At 43.7% G+C, this 24,337-nt stretch overlaps 1 protein-coding gene across 4 annotated transcripts in view; it reads right to left on the bottom strand.

Moving 5' to 3' along the window:
* The window catches only part of XPO6 (exportin 6), a 107,090-nt gene that overhangs the window by 17,636 nt on the left and 65,117 nt on the right, over positions 1-24,337 (bottom strand). For 3 of the 4 annotated variants that reach the window (XM_086375187.1, XM_086375185.1, XM_086375188.1), the window contains 5 exons: positions 16,264-16,372; positions 14,716-14,808; positions 13,514-13,583; positions 6,797-6,956; positions 3,635-3,727 (listed from right to left, as the gene is read on the bottom strand). In XM_086375187.1, the coding sequence (XP_086231313.1) occupies positions 3,635-3,727; positions 6,797-6,956; positions 13,514-13,583; positions 14,716-14,808; positions 16,264-16,372 (525 nt within the window). The remainder of the gene's footprint in view (positions 1-3,634; positions 3,728-6,796; positions 6,957-13,513; positions 13,584-14,715; positions 14,809-16,263; positions 16,373-24,337) is intronic. The other variant, XM_086375186.1, reaches the window with a different exon arrangement.

The following is a 24,337-nucleotide window of genomic DNA, read 5'->3' as shown; positions in this document are numbered from 1 at the left end:
ATTTCGCATGATGTACTCTGCATATAAGTTCAATAAGCAGGGTGACAATATACAGCCTTGACATACTCCTTTTCCTATTTGGAACCAGTCTGTTGTTCCATGTCCACTTCTAACTGTTGCTTCCTGACCTGCATACAGATTTCTCAAGAGGCAGATCAGGTGGTCTGGTATTCCCATCTCTTTCAGAATTTTTCACAGTTTATTGTCATCCATACAGTCAAAGGCAATGGCATAGTCAATAAAGCAGAAATAGATGTTTTTCTGGAACTCTCTTGCTTTTTCCATGATCCAACAGATGTTGGCAATTTGATCTCTGGTTCCTCTGCCTTTTCTAAAACCAGCTTGAACATCTGGAAGTTCATGGTTCATGTACTGTTGAAGCCTGGCTTGGAGAATGTTGAGCATTACTTTGCTAGCGTGTGAGATGAGTGCAACGGTGCGGTAGTTTGAGCATGCTTTGGCATTGCCTTTATTTGGGATTGGAATGAAAACTGACCTTTTCCAGTCCTGTGGCCACTGCTGAGTTTTCCAAATTTGCTGGCATATTGAGTGCAGCACTTTCACAGCATCATCTTTTAGGATTTGCAATAGCTCAACTGGAATGCCATCACCTCCACTAGCTTTGTTCGTAGTGATGTTTCCTAAGGCCCACTTGACTTCACATTCCAGGATGTATGGCTCTAGGTGAGTGATCACACCATCGTGATTATCTGGGTCGTGAAGATCTTTTCTGTACAGTTCTTCTGTGTATTCTTTTACATCATAAAAACTCACAGTTCACCAAAGAGAATAAATCTTTGAAAAAGTGAGGCAGTTGTCCCAGAGCTTACAAAACACCGGACCTTCTAATAAACATAAATGGGTAATTTCTCCCTTTTCTGAAAAAATTAGTAAGTAATTTTTTGGGTGGGGTGATACTTTGAGACTCCATAAATAAGTAGCACCCTCCACAACAAATACCCATTGAGAAGCCATGCCTAAATCATTCTTAAAACTTGGTGGTTGCAAACGAGGGATTTTTCTAATTATTTTTCTTTTCATTAGCTATATTCTTCTGTAAAAAGAACTTTCTTTCCCCGATCTTCTTTTCTAATCATATGGATGCTGTATATTCAATATATTGTAATTCCTTATCATTCTTACTCTTTCTTGATGATCACATCGTCAAGTTGACCAGGAAGCACCCTTTCTAGCTGGCCCCCGTGTCCTTTTCATACATTCCCAACCTTCCCAATTGGCTCAAACAGATTCTCCAGTGTCAGCCTGCCCCAGACTTGTAGCATTTCTCCAAGGAGCCCTGATTCCTTTTGGTGGAGAATGTATCTCAGAAACCAAGAGCCTGAATACTAAAGGGAGCACTGCTTCTGCGGCGTCACTGCTTCTAGGACCTTTCAGTGGAAAAGCAAGGATACAGCAGACACTATTTAAAAATCAAACTCAGTATCAATAATTCCAGGGCAAACCAACCTCTAAGGTTTCTAGGCATGATGCAAGAAGGACACACCATCACATATATAACATTCTGGCTAAAATGTTTAACCTTAATCTAATACAGACAAAAACTAGACAAATCAAGATTTTAAGTTTTTCTTAAAAAAAAAAAAAAAAAATTTAGATGTGAATCTCCAAAAAGTAAGTCTCTCTCCCCACCCTACCCCTCCCAAACACACAATTTGGGGAACTAACTTGTCTAGACTATAAGAGAAACACATAATGAGATTCATTAGTTAGAACCTGGATCTAAAATATATACATCTATAGATATATACGTATAAAGGACATTCCTGGGACAATTAGGTAAACTAGAATATACAGACATATAGATATGCTTAAAAACAGGAGACGACATTACTCCATCTATGAAAGTTTTTGAGTGTTAATAATGTATTATGGTTATACAGAAGAATGTTCCTAGGAGATAAACGCTGAAGGATATAAAGATAAAATGATGTGTTGTCTGCAATTTATTTTCAAATAGTTCACACAAAAAACATGTATGTGTGTGCACATGTGTAGGGCTTCCCTGATGGCTCAGCAGTAAATAAGCCATCTGCAGTGCAGGAGACACACATCAGATCCCTGGGTTGGGAAGATCCCTTGGGGGAGGAAATGACAACCCACTCCAGTATTCTTGCCTGAAAAAATCGCACGGACAGATGAGCCTGGCGGGCTACAGCCCATGGAGTCACAAAACAGACAGACACAACTGAGCCGCTGAGAATGCACATGCGTATGTGCATACAGAGAGAGCAAAAACAGAAAACACACACACACACAACAAACGTGGCAAAATACTTATCAATGCTGAATCCAGCTTAAGAGTATAGTATATGGGTGTTCATTCTATTACCCTCTTTTCTATAAATGTGAGCTTTTCCAAAGTAAAAAGTTAGGTAAGAATAGGTACTAAATACCTTTCAGTAAGAAACTGTAAGTTTTGGGATTTTGGTATTCAAACTGACAAAACAGTTATTTTGTCACTTATTTATCTTTAGAATCCACTGATCGAAAAGTGTGGAGAAAGGCATCGAAGTCTGTCCTGTGAAGGGGTGTCTAAGAATTTCTGCCAATCTTTTACATTTATACAGTTCCTTAAGCCTCAAGGAAAGAATGCTAAAACTTCCCCAAATTGTGTGCAAGGCGTGTTTATGAACAAATTGGCCTCTTTCTTGGAAGAAGCTTTCTCTAATTTCTCAAAAAGGAGAGCAATATTAAAAAAAAAAATTTTTTTTTAAACCACCATAGTAAATGAGACTCTTTTTGTATGTATCTAATTTGAAGCTCCAGAATGCTCTAGAACAGGGATCAGAGACTTTTTCTGCAAAAGAGTCAGAATATAAATGTTTGTCTTTGTAGGCCATCCACTCTCACTCAGAACTGTTCAACTACTCTGCCACTACAGTGCAAAAGCAACCATAGGTAATACGTAAATGAATGGGCAGGGCTGTGTTCCAATAAAACTATTTTTAAAAGCTAGCACAGGGCTGAATCTGGCAGCATGCCTCTCCAGCCGAGAGCAAGCCTTCCAGGCAGTGAGTTCTGGGAGAGGGCCCCATCTCCAGTCCCCATTCCTTTACCCCATCTCTACGTCACTTTCCTAATGGCCTCCCACTGTCTATAATGTTTCACAGTGTGGTCCCTGGGTGCCCAGCTTCAAAGTCACTTAGGGTTCTTGTTTAATATGCAAACACCCAAGCCTTGTACCATCCTGCTATAGTCAGAATCTCCAGGGGCAGTTTCAGTCACTGGTCTCCAGGACACAACTCATGGCATTCACAGTGAAATAGTCCTAAATGCCTATCCAGCTTCACCTCCCACCACACCAGCTGCTCCCCACACCCCTACCTGTGTGACTCTGCACCACTTCTGTGTCTTGGCATGTGCTATTCTTTCCTCCTGAAATGCCTACTCCTTATACTTACCCTCTGCTCCCAGCTCTCATCTGCCTGATGAATTCCACTCACTCCAGCCACCCCAGTCCCCAGATATAACAAGCCTTCTCTCTTTTGAGGTTTGGAGACGGGAGTTTTTCATCTTTTCACGACAGCCACTACAGTCTCTTTTTATCTATAAAGCCATTTGGGGTCAGAGAACAAGTCTTTCTGAGAATACACAAACATCTAACTATACTTACACATCAATGAGATCAGGCTTCAATACTGATGGCACAGCAGTCTCAATGTTGTACAATTTTATCTGAGATCCATACAAAGTGACTTTGACCAATCTGTTGGCAAAGAAGAATTGTACAAATGAGGCCACACTCAGTTTGTGAACTAAAGCAGACAAAATGGACGAGGTATCAACAAAAGTCTTGAGGACACACTTTTTTCCAATCAAAAAAGAAATCAAGACCAGGTTTTCAATTTTATCCCAAAGATGTAATGTGAGATATGCATAAAGATTTATATACTAAGACACAGTCTAAAGCACTACCTACAGTTTCAAACTTTTTGAAAATATAAATATCCAACAGAGAACATAATACAATATATCCAATATGATCAGAATGGAAATTGATATTGTATATGTAGTTTATCACAATTTTAAAAAACGGAAAAACAAATGTTTCAGGTAGATAGACATATGATAAAGAAAATACAGCAAAATTTAACTGTAGAATCTAGGTGATGGGTATTACCTACACAATTTTTTAACTTTCTGAAGATATGAAATGTTCATGATAAAACACTGTGATGGGGTTGGGAAAGGGGGGACATGAAAGTTTCTAACACAGATTAAGCTATTTTTAACTTTCAGCACAATTCTTTAAGAAGCAAGTTATTGAGCCCACTGGTTGCCCAAGGCTCACTACATATAAATGAACATTAAATGCGACCAGCTCTGCTGGGAAATGGGAGACTGCTCTTCCATTAGAGACACTCCTTTCCGAGTAAACATTAAAAAAAAAAAAGAGCCCTAGAGACTTGGCTAAGTTCTCTCCGTGCCTGCTCTGTAAGGAACCCTGGACTCAGGTCTGAGGGGCACTCCAGGGAAGATGGCGTGTGTTTTGCTCCCTCAATCCAACAGCACAGAGGGTCTCAAACTTCACTGAGCAAAGAAATCAACTGGGGAACTAGTTATAATACAACTTGCTGGTGCTGCCCCACAGACGCACACTGCAGCTCTGAGGGGGTCTGAAAATGTGTACCTCTGAAGAGCATCCGTGGGACTCTGATGCATGGGGTCCATATTCTGAAAAATATTCCTCTCTGATAGGGGCAGAAAGCAGGATTTTATTATAAAAAACCATGAGCTTGAGTCACAAGTTATTCAGGGTTGGGCAGCAGTCAGAAAGAGGTATTTCCAGTAAGCCAAGAACTAAGTAAAAGAGTAAAAGAGTCAAGGGTCCTCAATCTGAAGTTCCAGAAAGTAGGGTATGGTGATGGTGATAAGTAGGCATCAAAAAAGTCACCGTCAGTAAGTAATACACCAACGAGTGCCCAGTGTTTAATTCTTTAAATTGTTTTACATTCATACAATACGTGTACAGTTTACTGATGTTAAATATATTCATAACACGCAACTACCCCCATCATCTACCTCCATGACTCTTTCCATCTTAGAAAACTGAAACTCTGTATCCGTTAAATAGTAACTCTCCACAACCCCTCCACCCCTGGCAACCACTGACTTTCTGTCTCTACCATTCTGACAACTCTAAGTACCTCACAGAAGTGAAATCATACAGCTTGTGACTTGATACTCTTCACTTACATTCAAAAGCATTCTTTAGTGTTGCTCTACACTAAAAATGAACTTCTAAATGTGTCTTTTAATATTTCTATGTTTAGCAGTCTTGATACTAATATTATGTAACTGACAAGTAAGAACGCTACTGATGGCAGTGGCTATTAAGGTCATGTAGCCATAACGAGGAGGCTTCTCTCGCACTTTATTCTAAATGAAGACAAAAGAGCCAAGTGCGTTTCACTACTGAGCCTGCAAACTTAAGCAATGCAGAAAGATGTATATACATAAGGACCTATAAAATAACCATCCAGAATCTCTCAACAGTCACCTCCCTGTGAAGCCAAAATGACTGATGGATACAATACATGGCTTAAGTTTAAATTAAAAAAATAAAGACTTCAGACAGAAAGACATGTTCTATTTCTACTATCAGAGGAAACAGGCCTAGTGTGGGAAGAAGAGGAAAAAGAGCTTGAAGTAGAAGCTCGTGGCTGGAGAGAGCTCAGCATTTGGGCTCAAGAAACTGGTAAAAGTCCAAGTGCGGCCTCTCACGAACTGCGTGGTCTGAGGCAAAGCACTCGCCCTCTGGGCCACAGTTTACTCAGATAAAGTGATAATAACTGTCCCTCAAAATTCAGAAAGAAAATGGACAAAATTACTTTCTAAAATCTCCTACTACTGTATACTGCTTTTCTTATTAACATTAATCTGGCTTTTCAGATTCATTTAAAATTCTCAGTCATGTCTGCTTTTAAGCGAAGAGCAACAAAGAAAAATCTACCATGCAAGTCAGTAGGCTTGGGCCCTCGCTCCCCTAGTGTGTTCCCAATGACAGCCACCGTGCCAATCAAAGCACCAGGTGACTCAACTTTGGGCTGGACCCACACCCCCCTGGTTTTGATCTAACCTACTTGCTGGTTACCATGAAATGACCTGGACGTTCTGTCCCTTTTATTTTCAGCAAATGGCGTTTTAGGTGCCCGAGTTCACGAGAAGGGATGGGAGGACCTCAACAAATGCGGCCGTAAAGCCTGTGAGGGACCCTCGAAGAAGAAGTAGTAATGGGAGCTTGGTGCAAGGAAGGCGGGGATCTGCCCCTCAGTCAGGCTTGGCGGCTGCCCAGCTTCAACTCCTCAGGACCCTAAGAGGACTGCAAAAACCAGTCCCACTCTAAGAGAACCAAAAAAAGACCCCTCTGGCATCTGGCCGCCGAGTCAAGAGTGCAGACTGCCTACTTGTTTGTCCTCTTATTAACAGGGCTGTCTTAACATCTCTTTATGACCACACCTGGTTTCTCTTGAGGTTACTCCTGTCTTTAAATGTAAGCTCTTCCATGAAATCGCAGCTTATCTTTACCGTGTGCTACATGCTAGGCCCTGGGCTCAGTGCCTTACCTCATATAAATCTCACAATAAACCCACAGGATACTATGTCCACTCCATTTTACCAGGACCCGAATGAAGTTCAGAGAAGGGCGGTGACTGCTCCACACCCCCGTGTGCGGCGGAGCCTCGAGTCACCTGGGCAGGGCAGAGTTGCCTGGCCACCGCAGCCCCTCATACAAGCAGGCGAGTTGAGTTCCATGTTGGGACTGCCCACCCACCTCTCCACCACTGTGAGGGCATCGCTGAAGCGCGCGGCGAACACGTCCCCAGTGAAGTACTCGGCCAGGCGGCCCACGGCCTGCAGGAGGGAGCTCAGGTCTCTCAGGGAGCAGTGCAGGCGCCGGCAGTCGTTCTCCGCTGTGATGTTCAGCCTGGGTCCTGGAACAGAAGGCCTCGGGTGGTTTTTCAACAGGAAGAACATGCTCTAATTCCCACTGCAGATAACTGCCTTTTCGTATGGTTCAAGGGATTCTCAAGGGACAGGTCCGTCTAGTCAAAGGTATGGTTTTGCCAGTAGTCATGTACGATGTGAGAGTTGGACCATAAAGAAGGCCGAGCTCCAAATAATTGATGCTTTCAAACTGTGGTGTTGGAGAAGATTCCCAAGAGTCCCTTGGACTGCAAGGAGATCAAACTAGTCAATCCTAAAGCACATCAACCCTGAATACTCATTGGAAGGACTGATGCTGAAGCTGAAGCTCCAATACTTTGGTCACCTGATGCCAAGAGCCAACTCAATGGAAAAGACCCTGATGCTGGGAAAGACTGAGGGCAGGAGGAGAAGAGGGTGACAGAGGATGAGATGGTTGGATGGCATTACTGGCTCAGTGGACATGAGTTTGAGCAAACTCCAGGAGATAGGAAAGGACAGGGAAGCCTGGAATGCTGCAGTTCATGGGGTCACAAAGAGTCGAACACAACTTAGCAACTGAACAACAACAAAGGATAAGTAACGGGGCTTCCCAGATGGCTCAGTGGTAATAAATCCACCCGCCAATGCAGAGACGTGGGTTCAATCCCTGGGTTAGGAAGATTTCCCCAGAGAAGGAAACAGCAACCCACTCTAGTATTCTTGCCTGGGAAATCCCATGGACAGAGGAGCCTGGTGGCTACAGTCCACGGGGGTCGCAAAGAGTCAGACATAACTGAGCATGCACACACCCATGGATAGGCAACACAGTAGAGAGGAAGAAGGAAGGCTGACACCTAAGAGCTGGAGGGATGAGTCAACGAGTTCGATGCCACATGCGTTTCCAACTGATGAGGCTGGAACAGAGCCCGTGACAGCCCCGAAAGGAGGACAGGAGCCTGGAAAGGGGGACACTGTGGCCAGGGCACTGTGACAGTGGGTCACGCCCCAAGGAGCCAGAGGACAAAAGCAAGTGGAGGAAAGAGCCACTGACAAACCAGCCCTGACCTGCCCGACCACCTGCCCCCCTGCAACACTCCTCACGGAGAGCAGAGCCTTGTCACAGAAACATCCAGCAGCAGGATTATCAGCCTGCAGGCAGCCCTGCCAAGGCCATGAGATGGGTGGCTAAGGAGGGTGGGCCAGCTCCTGGGGTCAGAGCAAGAGGGTGAGCACCCCACACTGCTAGCCAGAGGAGCCCACAGAACACACAGAGCCAGAAGTGGTTGTGGTCGCGTGTGGTCACGTGAGGGGGGCAGTGCCTCTGCACCATCCTCTCCCGGTTAACAAAAGCACCACCAGCACACACCTTCCGAGCGTCAAGGATATTCAGGGCCACCGCTACGCAACCAAAGCCCAGGGTCAACCAAAACCTGCCAGAAGATGGGTTCCGATCCCTAATCAGTGGCCCCTCCCTCTCCCTGCACACACCCATCCTCATCACCCACACAGCTCTACCCTGATAACCCGCTTTCAACTTATTCACTAATTCTCAGCATAAAGGGAAAGATCCTGTGTTTCTCTATTAAAAACCAAGCCAAAACACCAGCCTACATCAGGTTTCCCTCATGGATGGGTCATGAGACAGCTTCAAAGTCATCCTGATGGGGCCAGCCTTCTTCCCCTCTGCCCCCTCATCCACACACACATCTGGCGCACGGCCTTCCCCAGCTCTGCCCCCTCGGCCTCTCCCCGGACCCCTCAACAGAACGCTAGAGCCGAGGCCTCCTGAGGGGGTCTTCCACCTGTGGATACCTTGGTCAGAAACACAGGGGTCTCCCTGATAATTCCTCCTATCGTCCCCTGGTCACACCTCTGTCCATTAAATTCTCTAGACGAGAATACTGGAGTGGGTTGCCTTTCCCTTCTTTTGGGGATCTTCCTGACCCAGGGATCAAATCTGAGTCTCGTGCATTGCAGATAGATAATTTACTGTCTGAGTCACCGAGGAAGCCCTTCCACCCTTTGAGGGGAGAACAAAAAACAAGCTTAATTTAAGCCTGCTGACACATGGCAGTCTTGGGGGGATGTGGAGGGAGGGTCACATTCTTGGCAAATCTCCTCTTGGCTGAAATACACGCCTGGTTCCTTCTGTTTTCTGTGCGCACCCCTTCTCCAGAATCCTGGCCATTCTCATCACTCTCGTTTAAACCTGCCCTAATTTTTCTGATAAAAAAGCTGTCCTAGAATGACAAACGGCCTGGAATTGCTGTGTGTGTTTTGAACTATTGGTTTGAAGCACATCAATTTGCTGCCATTTACCCGTTTCTGGCTTACGGAACCATAGTAACTCATAGAGTTCAACTCAACACTACGTGCCATCCAAGGCTCAGATCAATCAAAATGGCAGCTGCTTCTTTCCTGATGCGTCTGCAATGCAGCCAAACGCACAGGCAGCAAGTACTCCAGATCAGTCTCTAGCCCTGCCCCCAGCCTGGAAAACTCATACTACCATCACCACAAAACCATGCAAGGTAACCACCCTGCCCCTGAGGGGGAAGGCCAGAGTGCCCACTGTGAAAGGCTGTCCAGATCAATCCACATTTTATTGTTTGGCTGAGGCTTAGTTTCTTCCTCGCTCCCATCAACAACACAGAACATCCGCCCAGTGGAGCCTGCAGGTGAGGACACTACGACACGCAGGTTTCAGAGACAGAAGGTATCATGGCCACACCAAAGTCCAACCTTCCATAAACCACGTTACCCAGCAGCTGTCTAGATAGATGTCCCCTAAGCCACACCCAAAGAACAGCCCACAGGACTTGCCTGGTGGTCCAGTGGTTGGCACTTCACCTTCCAATACAAGGGATGTGGGTTCAATCCCTGGTCGGGGAATTAATATCCCATATGCCTCACAGCCCCACTCCAAAACAAAATGAAACATAAAATAGAAGCGATACTGTGATAAACTTAATAAAGACTTTAAAACGTTCCATATCAAAAAAAAAAAAAAAACTTAAAAAAAGCACAAAGAACAGCTCACTGGAAAGTCACTGCCCTGGAAAGAAACACATTAATGTTAAAGGAGGTCAGTGGTTAAGACTTTGCCATCTAAAGCAGTGGGTGTCAGTTCAATCCCAGGTCAGGGAGCTAGGAGTCCACATGCCTTGGGGCAAAAAAAAAAAAAAGCCAAAACATAAAACAGAAGCAGCTATGTAACAAACTCAATAAAGACTAAAAATGGTTCATATTAAAAAAAAAAAAAAACTTAAAAAAATAAATTCAGTCTTTTTTTGGGGGGGGCAGTGGACTGGGCAATAAAAATATAAAACTTAGCACTTAAGTTATTCCACTCTGAGAGAACAAACAAGTCATAAATGAACCTAAGCAGAACCAAGAATTTAAGTCCAAAAGTCTGTATCATAAGCAATCTCTTAGGCAGGGAAGTCTGCACGGCTAAACAAAAAAGTTAGCAGGACTGCTTGGAGCAGAAATATTGCCCCAATGGGGGAGGATCTCAGTGAAGAGCGGCAGAAGCCAAACACCTACAGGACAGACCCTCCGGGACATTTATGGACACACACGCAGCACCAGGGGCACAGTGACTGATGAGGGGATGACCCAGACCACCAACAGTGCGAAAGACGGAGCCAGGGCAAAGATGACTGCCGGGCAAAGGAGGCACGGCGACGGCATGTTTTGCCTTGGACTTTACCAAGGAAGCAGAAGCAGGGGGATCAACAGAAGCTGCGTAAAGAGTAAGACTCCCAGGAACTTCCCTGGGGGTCCAGTGGCTAAGACTCTGAGCCCCTAATGCAGGGGGCCTGGGTTCGATCCTGGTCAGGGAGCTAAGATTGTACCTGCCTCACAAAAGTAGCCAGGGGAAAAAAAAAAAAGTAAGGCTTCCATCACTCCAGAATTCAGGCCAGGAGAAGGTAAATGCAAATGAAAGGAATGAGCCCTACCCACTGGGGAAAAGAACGTGGTTTCTGGTAAGAGGCAGTAAGGCTGACTAATATAGCATGAAGGTTATGTGAGGGGTAAATGACCATGGGAACCAAGGAACAAATCGTACTCAGAGTTTCCATTTTTTAATAGCCTTTGCATTGGAAACTTGGCTTTTGCTTCATCATGGATAAGAAAGCTCATTTTAAAACAGGAAATAAGTATTTCTCTGGCCTGAGAGGTTCTGCCCCTTGAGTATATGCCCCAAGGATCAGTGCTTCGGATGAGGTTTAGAAATGACCTGAAGAGCCAAGCGTACTGTGAAACTGACAGTAAATGGGCTGCGATGAGAGCGGGCGTACAATACTTCATTTAGGGGAAATCCATCAGATTCTCCTGCTCGGATGAGAAAATCTAAGTTATGAGATAAGCCTCAGAAAAAGGACTTGGGAATCACCGCAGACTGTCACCTGAAGACAGACTCAATGTAATGTTAAAAAGTCAGCTACTAACACTGACTTTAGGTATCTATTCTGAGGGAAAGAGAATACATGCTCAATTTCATCTTTAAGATCAATAATAACTTTTTTAGGATCCTGTGTGTGTGCTCAGTCTGACTCTTTACAACCCTATGGACTGCAGCCCACCAGGGTCCTCTGTCCATGGAATTTTTCAGGCAAGAATACTGGAGCAGCTTGCCATTTCTTCCTTCAGGATATCTTCTCAACCCAGGGATCAACCTTGTGTCTCCTGCATCTCCTGCACTGGCAGGTGGATTCTTTACCATTGTGCCACCTTAGGGTCCCGAGTATATTCTAATTTGAACAAGGGCCCTGAGGGAGAAGCCATTACAGTATGATTTTTTTCCCCAAGAATTTTTTCCTAGATTTTGGAAATATCTGCAGCATCTGTACATAGTCCAAAGACTTCCATGAATGTTGATGGCATATCATACAGGCACATTTGCTTTGAAAAGTAGTCTTTTTAAAGTTCTACAGAAGCTGTTCTTACTCGATCTACACAAATCAGGGTCTAGAACTGGGGCATGCTAAGTCCGTCAACCTCCTGGGGCCCAGCGGACTGTTTACTAGTAGAAGCTAATCTAGTCATGGAAACAAGCAGTCACAGGCCACCAAGAAGGGCAGCCTCACAAAGAGCCTCTTGGGGAGGCTCTGCCACAAATAACAAGCTCATCCAGGCGCTGGGCTGTACCCTGGGCAGCTGTGTACCAGGCTGAAGCAGCAGAGTTATACGAGAGGGGTAGTCGGCCAGGGCCAGGGTAACTCCTGTAAGGAAAACTGTGTGGGTGTATGGGGGTGTGTGTGTGTGTGTGCAGCACAAGTGTGTTTGCAAGCACTTGGTTAAGTTCCTATGTGTCTGTGTATGTGTCTATGTGTGTGTGTTTGTAGCACAAATGTGTTTGCAAGAATGATGTTCCTGGTGCTTTCGGCTGGCAGAATGAATATCAGATTTTGGCTAATTTCAACTTCTTATCATTTCCTAGTATACCCTCCTGGGACTAGCACCACAAGCTATGTAACCTTGGGTAAACTAACATCTCTGAACATGAATTTCCTCTTTTGTAAAACAAGAGAACTGTGATTAGTACTTATACCTCACAGGAGAGTTGAGAGAATTAAATAACAAAAGCAAATAATATGGTGCCTGGCATGCAATACCTCTTCTACAAACAGAAGCTATTATTATTAACAAAATAATCCCAAAATGCTAATCCTAAACCCCCAACTAGTGAAACCTGCCAACAGCAGGCCAAAGCCTTCCCAAATGGCTACAGTCAGAGCCACTGACACAGGAGGGCTTAACAGGCGGTGCAGTGGTAAAGAATCTGCTTGCCAATGCAGGAGACACAAGAGACACAAGTTCGATCCCTGGGTCAGGAAGATCCCCTGGAGAAGGAAACTCTCTTTAGTAGTCTTGCCAGAATAATCCCATGGACAGAGGAGCCTGGCAAGCTGTAGTTCAAGGGTCACAAAGAGTTGGGCACGACTTAGCGACTAAACAACAACGCTGACACAAGAGAGCTGACAATCCCCATGATCAGCTCTACCAGGCTGTCCCTGCAGAGCTGCTCCCAGATCCTCCCGATCCTAAAAGCCAGAGATGGAAGAACACAGCCCAGCAAAGTCCAGGGCTATTTTTTTCCCGAGCTTATCAACTGGTTTAAAGGACACAGAGAAATATTCTAATTGCCAGGGTTTTTAAAAAGTCCTACTTCTTTATGCCAAATTAGCTTCTCTCTCACTGAAACACTGCTTTGGGATATACTGTCACAGCCTCATCCTCTACCTCCCTCACAGCTCCTTTTTAATCATGATTTTTTTTTTTTTTAATTTTTTCCTATTTAGAAATTGACAGACAGGAAGCAGTGAGGAGGGGGCAGTGGAGAAATCTTGTTCTGACAACACAGAAGGCAGTAGTTAAGTATTAGTCCACAAGGTCTCAAAGAGTTGGGCACGACTGAGCGACTAAACAACAATAACACTGACACAGGAGAGCTGACAACCCCCATGATCAGCTCCACCAGGCCGTCCCTGCAGAGCTGCTCCCAAGTCCTCCCGGGAGGATGATTTTTCAGAATCTTTTATCTGAACGTTAAATTAGAAAATAAAAGACAGTTTACCTGACCCTGAAGTAACTATAAACTGCTGTAACCCCAGATAAACTTCTAAATTGTCCTGAAGAACTGGAAACTGAAAGAAACAAAAGATTAAAAAAAACATAAATGCGAATTTTAACAGCACTTCAACATTGAAAGAAGTATCTCTAGTGGGAGGAGCAGGATAAAAAACTTTTCTCTGGGAGCCTTTACACGCAGCTAAGAAGAGGTGGCACCCCTCAGCACCTCCCACCCCCAAGGAGTCTTCTACAATTAAAACCACCAGTTAATATTTGGAATAAGAAAGAAAATAACACACTAGTTCCATACTTTTCTAAACAAAGCACTATGATTATTATGACAGTTACGTCCTTAAAGGAGGATATCAAGCCCCCAAATGATCTATACTTTCTAGAGATCTAAGACAGGACCCACCTCCCTTCAAGTCCAAGGAAAACCCTGCCCTTGGAAAAAAAGCACAGTTATGCCTTACAAACTGCATGACAGAGTGAAGAGACAGCCAAATTATTTGGAGTCAGTTTGCCTTACTCATTTAGCAGACAGGACCTTCATAATCAGAGCTCTATCTTTTCTTCCTAAAGCTGCTAACTCACCATTAAGATAAAATTAAGACGTTACTGTGACAGGTCCCCAAGAAAGGCAGATGGCAAAATAAGATGGCACTCTCCATGAGAAAACACAAGACACAGCTGGGCGGTGCAACGCAAACCCGACCCCAGTGAATTATCCTGCCTTTAGAGGAGACATGGACTAATGAAATGCCTTCAAGTAACAAGCATCACTTAGTGAATGAAATCAGTCCTTATGACTAAGGATTCTGTGTTCACATAGATAGTGCCCAGCAAATAATTTGCCAACAGTTTTGTGAGTTTTACAAAGGCTAACTTTCCAACAGTATAATTTTTATAAATAAATCTTCCATTTGGCTTGGCCACTTGTAAGCCACTGGTGAAAGCATAAAGGCATCAGTAAAATTTATATTATACCCAAGAGTTTAGGAAAGAATAACAGAGCTTCCAAAAGCTCATTTTAAAATACTGGGAGGAAATGTTAAACACATTAAATCCAAGGGTCGGTTATCCTAATTATTATTCTCTGTTTAAAAAATATACATTTTATAAGACTGGTGACCACAAAAGCCTTACTATTCATGCTATATGCAGGGAAATAATTAGGCTCTTCGTTCCCCTCCAAATGGTGCGTACCAGCGTTGAGAAGGCGTGTGTGGGAAGGAGCTCCATCACTTTGGCCACGACCTCCAAGCTCTGGCGTAAGTACCGCTGCCACTCTGTCTGCTGCTGCGGGGCAAACAAAGAAGGATCAACTCTTCCCAGAATGGCAGAGCTCATCAGCCTTCCTGCCAACCTGCCCCCCACCTCAAGCCCACTCTCAGACGTAAGTATGTGAAAAAATAGTAAACCAGGTTATTTGGTACTTTAAAAAGGCCAAGCTAAAAAAATTTTTTTTGATCCAATGAATTAATGTCATAAGAACCTGGTTCCTCAAAAAGTAAACAATTCACACAGAATGACCTACTTTTCTCTGTCATAGGAATAAGAGATTTTAAACAGTGACTGGTAAAATAAATGCTCAAGTCCCCTTTCCGTCATCCCAGCTATAGGAATTTGTCATTCATTACCTTCTGAGACAGCCCGTTCCCGAGCTTATATAACCGGCCACACCAGTGCTACACAAAGTATGGTCGATGAACAGGCAGCATGGGCATCTCCAGGGTGGGGGTTGTCAGAAATGCAAATTCTGTGCCATGCTCCCTCCCACCCCCCCCACACACACTTCCTGAATCAAGGTCTGCTTAAGAAGCTCTCTCACAGTGACTCTTATTCAGGCTAAACTATGAGATGCACTGGCTTACATCAAACAGGTAACAAGAAGTGAAGCTAAAGTCTACCAAGTGCTACCAAGCACCTATTACCCACCAGGCATGTGCCACTATGCCCACGTGTGCTGCCCTCAGCACGTGGCCAACACAGGTCGGTTCAGACATATCCTTCCCCTTCTGGGACATGTGGAAATTAGACCTCAGAGACATTCAGCGACCACACTGCTACCTTCTTCGTACTCAAGGCTGCACAGTCAAATCTAGGCCATCTGGTTCCAAGCACAGGGCTGTTTCTAACCCAGATATGGCTATCCTCAAGGTCTTAACCACAGCACAGTGGCTGCTATTCTGAGAGCCATAACAGTGACTTAAAAATGTTTAAATGCATGGTGGTTAAGAAAAAGGAACACTGGAATTGTATCCTTAAAGACATTTTTCTTACCAACATGGGGCATGCCAGCATCAATAAACTCAAGGTTGATTTTAAGAGATATGAGTTTATATTAATAAGATATAATCAAAAGAGATGTCCTTTTATTCTAGCCTTATCATTTAAGTATCTCTAACTATCCCTACCAGTATCCAGCTAGCTTAGATTTGTTGCCCAGAATGTGGATGCAAGGCAGGGGAAAATAGGTGGGATGCCAAGTTCTTACTAAACCACTTTTCACTGTACGTATGGTTTCTTTACTTACGTCTCTAGTCCATATAGGTAAATGCCTGTAAAACGTTTTTACAGTTCATAAACCCAAATCGACCAGCAGAATACAAGTTTCAAATGTGTAACTCAAACCGTAAGACTGCTCTGGCTTAAAGATGGTCTCCAGAGCAAAGAGCTATGGGTTCCAAGTCTGCATTTCCATTCATACCACAGCATGGCAAGGACTAAGGCCAACGAGGCTGTGCTGCTTACATCGTCATCCAGAGTCTCATCGTCCAACTCCTCCAGCTGGGCCTGGTTGTATCTGAACTGGATTCGATTCAACACCTCCGTCAGCAAGAGGACTAGGGCGTCTTCGTACCTGTGTGGCAGGGAGAAATGCAACATCAGGTGAAAGCAGGCTTTTAGCCTAGGATTTCAAAAAGGCCCCCTGCATTCTGCAGGGAACGGTGTCTCCACTGGACTACCGCACACAGGAAGCATCTAGACTAACGCAGTTTATGGACTGGCCAATGTCATGTGACAGGGGACAGGAGCAGGGGTGCGGCTTATGCAGCTACGTTCCAGGCACCTTCTTGTATGATATCCTTTGTCTCTGGTAGCAATTTTTGTCTTAAAAGTCTATTCTGTCTAACTTAGTAGTCAGCGGGTAGACAATCTGCCTACAATGCAGGAGACACAGAACATGGATTCACCCCCTGAGTAGGGAAGATCCCCTGGAGGAAGCAATGGCAACCCACTCCAGTATTCTCGCCTGAAAAATCCCATGGACGGAGGAGCCTGGTGGGCTACACCCCAAAGGGTCACAAAGAGCTGGACACGAATGAGTGACTAAGAATACCCCCCCACACGGTGTAGTTACCCTAGCTTTATTTTGGTTATTGTTGGCATGGAATATCTTTTCCTATCTTTTTACTTTAAACCTATTTGTGCCTTTAAAATCAAGTAGGTCTCTTGTAAGCAACATGAAGTCAGATCATGTATTTTTAGTCCATTCTGCCAATCTTTGCTTTTTAACTAGAGAAGTTAAGCCTTTATATTTAATGTAATTACCAATAAGGAAGGAATGACTTTTGCCATTTTGCTATTTGTTTTCTGTGTTTTATCTTTTATTCCTTACTTCCACTAGGACTGCTTCCTTTTGTGTTAAATAGTTTTGAGTGTACTATTTTAATTCCCTTGCCATTTCTTTTACCATATATTTTAAAGTTTTTTTTTCTCAGTGGTTGCCCTGAAGATTATAAGTACTATATATAAATATCAATTAACTCAATGATTTCATTTTTTTGGCGGGGGCGGGGGCAGCGCTGTACCACATGGCTTGTGGGATCTCAGTTCCCTGAGCAGGAATTAAACTCAGGCCACGGCATGAAAGCCCAGAATCCTAAGTACCAGACCACCAGGGAACCCAATGATTCAATCCTGTCAACATCTGTGAGAGGTAGGTGGTATTACTGATACTTCTCTGATGAGGAAATTATAGTTAAGAGAAGTTAAATCAACTGCCCAAGGTCACAAAGCTAGCTGGTGTGAACCCAGGGCTCCCTAACTCAACACTTCATGTTATCTCTACACATAAACCACCAACAGGCTTTGAGCCTGCTCCACCCATTCCCCAAAACCTCAATTGTAATCAACCTTTAAGAACACTTAAAGCCGAAAAGAAGACATGGAAAAAGTCTAGGGACACCCTAACCCCTTGATCTGTCTAAAAATAATTTATCAAAGAAACATTTGGAGCCAGAGGCTTGGATATTTCCTGTGATAAGAATCTAACTCAGCACCAAAGTTATATGTAATAGTTGCTACCACAAGGGCCAACAAACCACTAATTTTCAAGAACAAATCATGTGGCCTAAACGTCTGCCTTAAATATTTCCTGAAATGTTTCTACGAGAACTTCAGGGCTGGGCCCACTCAGACCAAAGCACCCACCCTGGTGGTTCAACTCCCAGCACCAGTCCACTCTCCATATTCTGTGATGCTGGGACTGAGACCGTGCACAACACACTTCATCTCTGCTTGTTGGACTCTATCAAACACTGGAGGAAAACTGAACAGCAAAGGGACCCCACTCTTCCGTGGGCTTGCTGTGCTGGCAGTGTAACCCCAACAATGGTCCCCAGGCAGTAACAGCAGTAATAACAGGTTCCAGCTTCCAGCTTCCACACTCCCCAAGCCAGCCCCATCACACCCTCTCTCTGAGGTGCCAATAGGATCCAGGTCACAACCTCTCCTCAAAGGAATAAGTCCCAGCTCCCTGGGGCCCCTCTTCTGAGCTGTGGCAACGGGGGGATTCCCTCCCCTCAGAGATCTGACCTCTAGCTGCATGGAGGCCGTCTCTCTGATAGTCAATGTCCCCGACACCTTTCCATTGTACCCCTAGCCCTAGGGATGAAACTACTTCCTGTAGTTATCATCTGTGTTGTCTCAGTATTCCCTTTTTGCTTTCTACTCCTCTAAAATTTGTTCAAGCAATTTCCTACATTGAATTCTTGAAATAAATAAGTGTAATTTCTGCTTTCCTGACAAGACTCTAACTTATCAATCTTATACCTCATCTTATACCAGGAATACCAGGACAACAAGAAAATCAAAGCCAAAAGGTATCCAATACCAAGACCAAGTACAGTCCATTCAGTCTAAGAGTTACAACCCCTGTACTGAGACTGTAGATACGGTCTAAAGACTACTTAAAAATCCTTCTGAAATGTCACATTTCAGAGCTCTGTGGGCACAGGAGCTCATTTCTTCATCAGAGACAGAGATACTGTCCCCCCTCAATCCCTCAAAGAGTCCCTCATTATTTGCAAATAACTTAACAAGCTAGACAAGATAAGTAATTAAGCATGATGGCCCAGAGGAGAATGTTGGCAGAGAAAAATCACTAATAAAATAGGCAACATCTGTGGGAAAAGTTGCACAAAGAATCAAAATCCCACTTCAGTAGACTTTAGAAAAAGGCTAAGTTCAAACACTTGCGCCTGGAGCTTATATTTGTCATCTGCCTACCCAACACTCTTCTTCCCCAGTAAGAGAACACGAGGCCCTGATGCCAAATGAAAGACTACAATTCCCAGTCTTCCTCTGCAGACAGGAGTGGTCAAGGAAATTTTAAAAGAAGTTATTTGGTGGGGCCTCTGGGAAAGCTGCTTTTGTCCAACCTCTCCCCTTTACTCCTGCTGGCTGAATCACGGGTGTGATGTCTACAGATTCAGCACCCATCTTTGACCATACAGTGACTGTGGAGATGGAAGTCATGCCTAAAGCTGGCAGAACAAACACGTACAGGGCTCTAAAACAGCTGACATACAAAAAATGAGGAGACACTGAACACCCGTCAGGGAAAGACAATCAGCAAACTGTCACAGATGACACAGATGCTGGAATTATCGAAGATTTTTAAAGCAAGCTATTATAAGCGTCATTCTTGAGGGTCTTCAGCTGGAGGGTGTTTTAGACTGAACTGTGTCCATTCAAAATTCGTATGTTGAAGCCCCCAACTCTCAGTATGACTGTATTTGGCGATAAGGCCTGTGAAAGGTAATAAAAGTTAAGTGAGATCATAAGGGTGGGGTGGGCCTTAATTACATGAAAAGAAAGAGACATGAGGGAGTGGAGTGTGCTCACGCTCCCTCCTCCCCATGCAAGCACAGAAGAGAGGCCATGTGAGGACATGAAGGGAAGGCAGCGTCTGCAAGCCAGGAAGAGAGCCCTCACCAGAAACCAAATCCGCCAGCCCCCTCATCTATGACCTCCATCCTCTACATGTAAGAGAAAATTAATTTCTATTGTTTAAGGCACCCCGGTCAGTGGTATTTCATTATGGCAACCCAAGCTGGCTAATCGAGAAGGTAAAAGATAATCAGAAAGAAACCTGGGAGCTTCCCTGGTGGTCCAATGGCTAAGAACCTGCCTGCCCAGGGCACCGCAACTACCGAGCCCACAGGCCACAGCTAATGAAGCCCGAATGCTCTAGAGCCCGTGCTCTGGAACAAGAGAAGCCGCGGCAAGGAGCAGCTCATGTACCACAGCTACAGAGTAGCCCCTGCTTGCCACAACTAGAGAAAAGCCCTCGCGGCAATAAAGACCCAACACAGCCAGAACTAAATAAATAAAATTATTATTTTTTAAAGGTTTTTCTAAAAAAAAAATCTGCCTGCAAATGCAGAGGACATGGGTTCAATCCCCGGTCCAAGAAGATCCCACACGCCATGGGGCAGCTAAGCCTATGCACCACGATTTCTGAGCCCACGAGCCACCATTACTGGACTCTCGTGCTCAGGCGCCTTTGCTCTGCAACAGGAGAAGCCACTGCAACGAGAAGGCTGCACACTGCAAAGAAGAGCAGCGCCCAATCACCACCACTAGAGAAAGCAACGAAGACCCAGCACAGCCCCCCAAAATTAATCAGTTAATTACTTAATTTTAAAACAGAAACATGGAACTTCAGAATGAAGGGAAAGCATGAGAACTGGCAGATCTCTGGGTAAATATAACAACTGTTTCTCTGTTGATTCTCTTAAGATCTTTAAAATATGAATCTGGATGAAAGCAAAAAACAGAACACTGATGGGATTTTCACTGCTCACAGATGGAAAATATAGGGCAACCTCAATACAAGGAGAAAGAGCAAAAAAGTAGTGAGGCTTCTATATTACACTTGACGTGGTAATATGTTAACTCGAAAAGTTAAATATATATTCATTTTAATATACAGAGCAACGACTTTAAAAACTCATAAATACAGTCACTCAGTAGATACAGTGAAAGGGAAAACTAAATTTGTGTGAAATTAACAGTTGTCATTTAGCTGCTCAGTCATGTCTGACTTTTTGCAATCCCATGAACTGTAATCCATCAAGCTCCTCTGTCCATGGGATTTCCCAGGCAAAAATACTGGAGTGGGTTGCCATTTCCTTCTCTAGAACTAACAAAAGAGTCTCAAAAGAAACGAAGCAAAAACTGATAGAACTGAGAGCAGACATAGACAAATCCACAATTTTACTTGGGAGAATTCACCCCTCTCTCAGTAACTGATAGAACAAACTAGATAAAAAGATAACATGTAGAACACAATCAATCAATCTGACCTAACATATCTAGAACACTCCATCCAACAATAACAGAACATACACTCTTTCAAGCACAATGAATAAGCCCCAAGAAGAGCAGGTCATAAAACAAATCCTGACAAATTGAAAAGAACTGAAATCACACAAAATATGTTTGCAGATAATAATAAACTAGAAGACAGCAGCAAGAAGACACAGGGAAAATCCACAAATATTTAGAAATTGAACACCAAAGAGGAATTCTCAAGAGGAATTACAAAATAAACTGAAGGAAAAGGAAACTAAAACATATTAGAATTTGATAAAGCTAAAGCAGTGCTCAGAGGGAAACTAAGAGCATTAAATGCTTAAATATACAATGGAAATGAACCTACAGATCAGTGTGGCTCAAACCACAAATGTGATTTCAGAAGCACCCCAACTTCTTCTGAGAGTTAAATAAAATGTTATGTTAAGGCAACTACATAACAGCTGCTTAGTAAATGTATGATGAATGAAAGAGAACAAATGAATCAATATGCAGGCAATAAACAAACAAACCTACAAGTCAGATAACTACAAAGCACTGAAGCACAATCCTGGATAGCTTTTTCAACTCAGTGAAATAACTAAGATCCTATTCACTTGCTCTCTGGGGCAGTCAACAGCATGAATTTCATGTATGAAGAGCTAGAAAGCTACTGGAGCCCTGACATAAACCTAGTTAATACCTTTTACTATCAAAATGCTGTGTGTCACAATGGCACTTCCTCTTTACTAAGCAGAAAAACCCGCTCACAAGAAAAGGGCAGCAAGTTTTCTCACGCCTACCCACATTTGTTTACAGTCCAATCTAATGTCACCTGGAATCCCTAGCAGGTCTGTGGCCAGCACTTGCCAGTACTCTCATGACAAAGGGGTTCACAGGACATGACTCAGTAACTTTAGGTTGCTTAACACACTTCAAGTTTCCTCATCCTCCTGTAAAAAAGAAGTTCTACCCAGGTGTCTCCCTACACATTGACAAGCACAGAGAGAAGGAAGTTAGAGAAAGAGAGACAAAGGATGAGAATACTTATTTACTGAACATCTACTATCAGCCAAGGTACTTTACACACACTGGTTCATTTAATTTGCTCAAGAACTTGTAAAGTAGGCACAACCATTCCCAAAGTACAAAGGGGAAAAGGAGACTGAAATTCAGGTCTTCCGACACCACTGATTCAAAATGGCAAACCTGGACAGTGAACCCCACTGGCAATCAGTTCAGCTGGGTGCACTACAGAACATTTATCTGTTAACGATGCGACTCAAGTTCTCCAAGCCCCCACCAGCCCTGAACAAGAAATTCTTGAGCATCCTCATTGAGCAAGGAACATGCGGAGCTCCAATTTCCAAACTCCTAGGACCAAAAATAAATCTATGTACATTTATACTTCTAAATTTGTAGCCTACAAAGCCTACCACTTTGTTGTGAGGAATGATGCAAAACCTATAAACCACAAGAGACAGGAACTGAATGCTGTCTCTGTGACTTAACCACACCTACGTCTCCCATTTAAGACACCAAGAAAACATCTGACTACTTCCTGCAAGACCAGTTGCTTCTGAAATTCTGGTTCAAGTCACAAAAGCCCCCTGACTTCTTTCAGATATATTTTATCAGTTGAAAAACATTTGACTGCATTGACAAGCTCTTCACTAAAAATCAATGAGGTAATTATCTGTAGCCAGTGCTCTTTATCAGCTGCTTCAATATATTGGGATCTCTAAGATAACCCAGAGCTGTGGTTGCCAAACTTTGAAAACTTTAAGATTTTTTGAGTATGTACTTCTATAAATATGCTCCCTAAGAGGTGACAGGAAACACAGAGTTCAGCTATTTTCTTTGAGCACGCAGCAGACTGCCTTGAACACCATTCTTTGTAGTCTACTACCTTTGACCACTAGGGGGTGTCAGACTGACAAGCTTCCCCCAGATGATGGTCACCACTAACGGCATAAACCAGACGAGCTTTTGAACGTTTGGGTTGTTTTTTAAAAGTATGAAAGTGTTATATGTGTATTTTTTTTTTAAGTCATGAAAAATCAGAGAGCCTTATTTAGGATAATAATCCAATGATCAATGAGAAAAATCCCTAGTGTTTAAAGCGGTCAGCCAGGACTGCTGACAACTGTGAAGACAGATGCCTGAGCAGGCAGGCCGGTCAACATCTGCAAGTGGGCTGAGGAGTCTCTGTTGTCCAGGGGTCCTGTCATTTAACTCCACAGTCACCACCTCAAACGACAGTAACGTCTTCGATGACTTATTATTACTGTGTGGTCACTACTGTGACCATCCACTGAGTGCCTCACATGTGATCGACACTATGCCTGTTATTTTATATGCATGATTTCCTGAATCCCAGCCATTCTGCGAGAGGTATTAGTATGCTCGTTTTGCAAGAGGAAATGTGATTACCATATGACTTGACCAAAAGTAACACTGCTACCATGAAGCAGAAAAGGAATTTAAACTGCACCACTGCTCCTTCTATTGGTGCAATAATCAGCGCAAGTATCTCTCAGTGGAACAATACCGTATTCTCCTCACCTAAAGCACATTTGTACTGTGCTTTTAAAAGCATTTTCGTGCTGATCATTTCCTCAGCTTATTCTTCCAAAAAGTCTGAGCGATGTGAAAGAGCATCTAACCACTTAAATATAGCAAAATCAGGCACAGTCCCAGAAGCAAAGGATGCGACTGCTCAGCATACAAGAAAGAATCTGGTGGAAGCGCCTTTTCTTTGAAGAATCTCATTCAACAACACAATTACTCACAGTTGGCAAGTTCACCAAAAACAGGATCTACTGTTGTGTAAGAAGGTTTCTGATACACAAATATACTACCTAGAACCACATGTGACCTGACACCATAACAAGCTGGAAGCTATTTTGCAATCATAAAAATAGTTTGGGAAATGAAAGTGCAAAAGCTTAAACTTGGAATGCAAATACCGTTTAGAATTTTAAAAACTCTTCAAGCCTCAGCGATGGAAAGAGTTTTAAGAGGTTCAGTCCAACTCTCCCCAGATGGGAGTTCTCCTCACCACCTCCATTTGGCCCTCTCTGCTGCTGCTGCTAAGTCACTTCAGTCGTGTCCGACTCTGTGCGACCCCAGAGACAGCAGCCCACCAGGCTCCCCCGTCCCTGGGATTCTCCAGGCAAGAACACTGGAGTGGTTTGCCATTTCCTTCTCCAATGCATGAAAGTGAAAAGTGAAAGTGAAGTTG

The sequence above is a fragment of the Bos grunniens genome, chromosome 25, assembly GCF_055505025.1.
Source record: "Bos grunniens cultivar Pamir isolate PY7600 chromosome 25, Bosgru_T2T1.0, whole genome shotgun sequence".
Lineage (NCBI taxonomy): Eukaryota > Metazoa > Chordata > Mammalia > Artiodactyla > Bovidae > Bos > Bos grunniens.
Note: the sequence above shows the minus strand (reverse complement) of the source record. Positions and strands in the feature narration are given on the sequence as shown.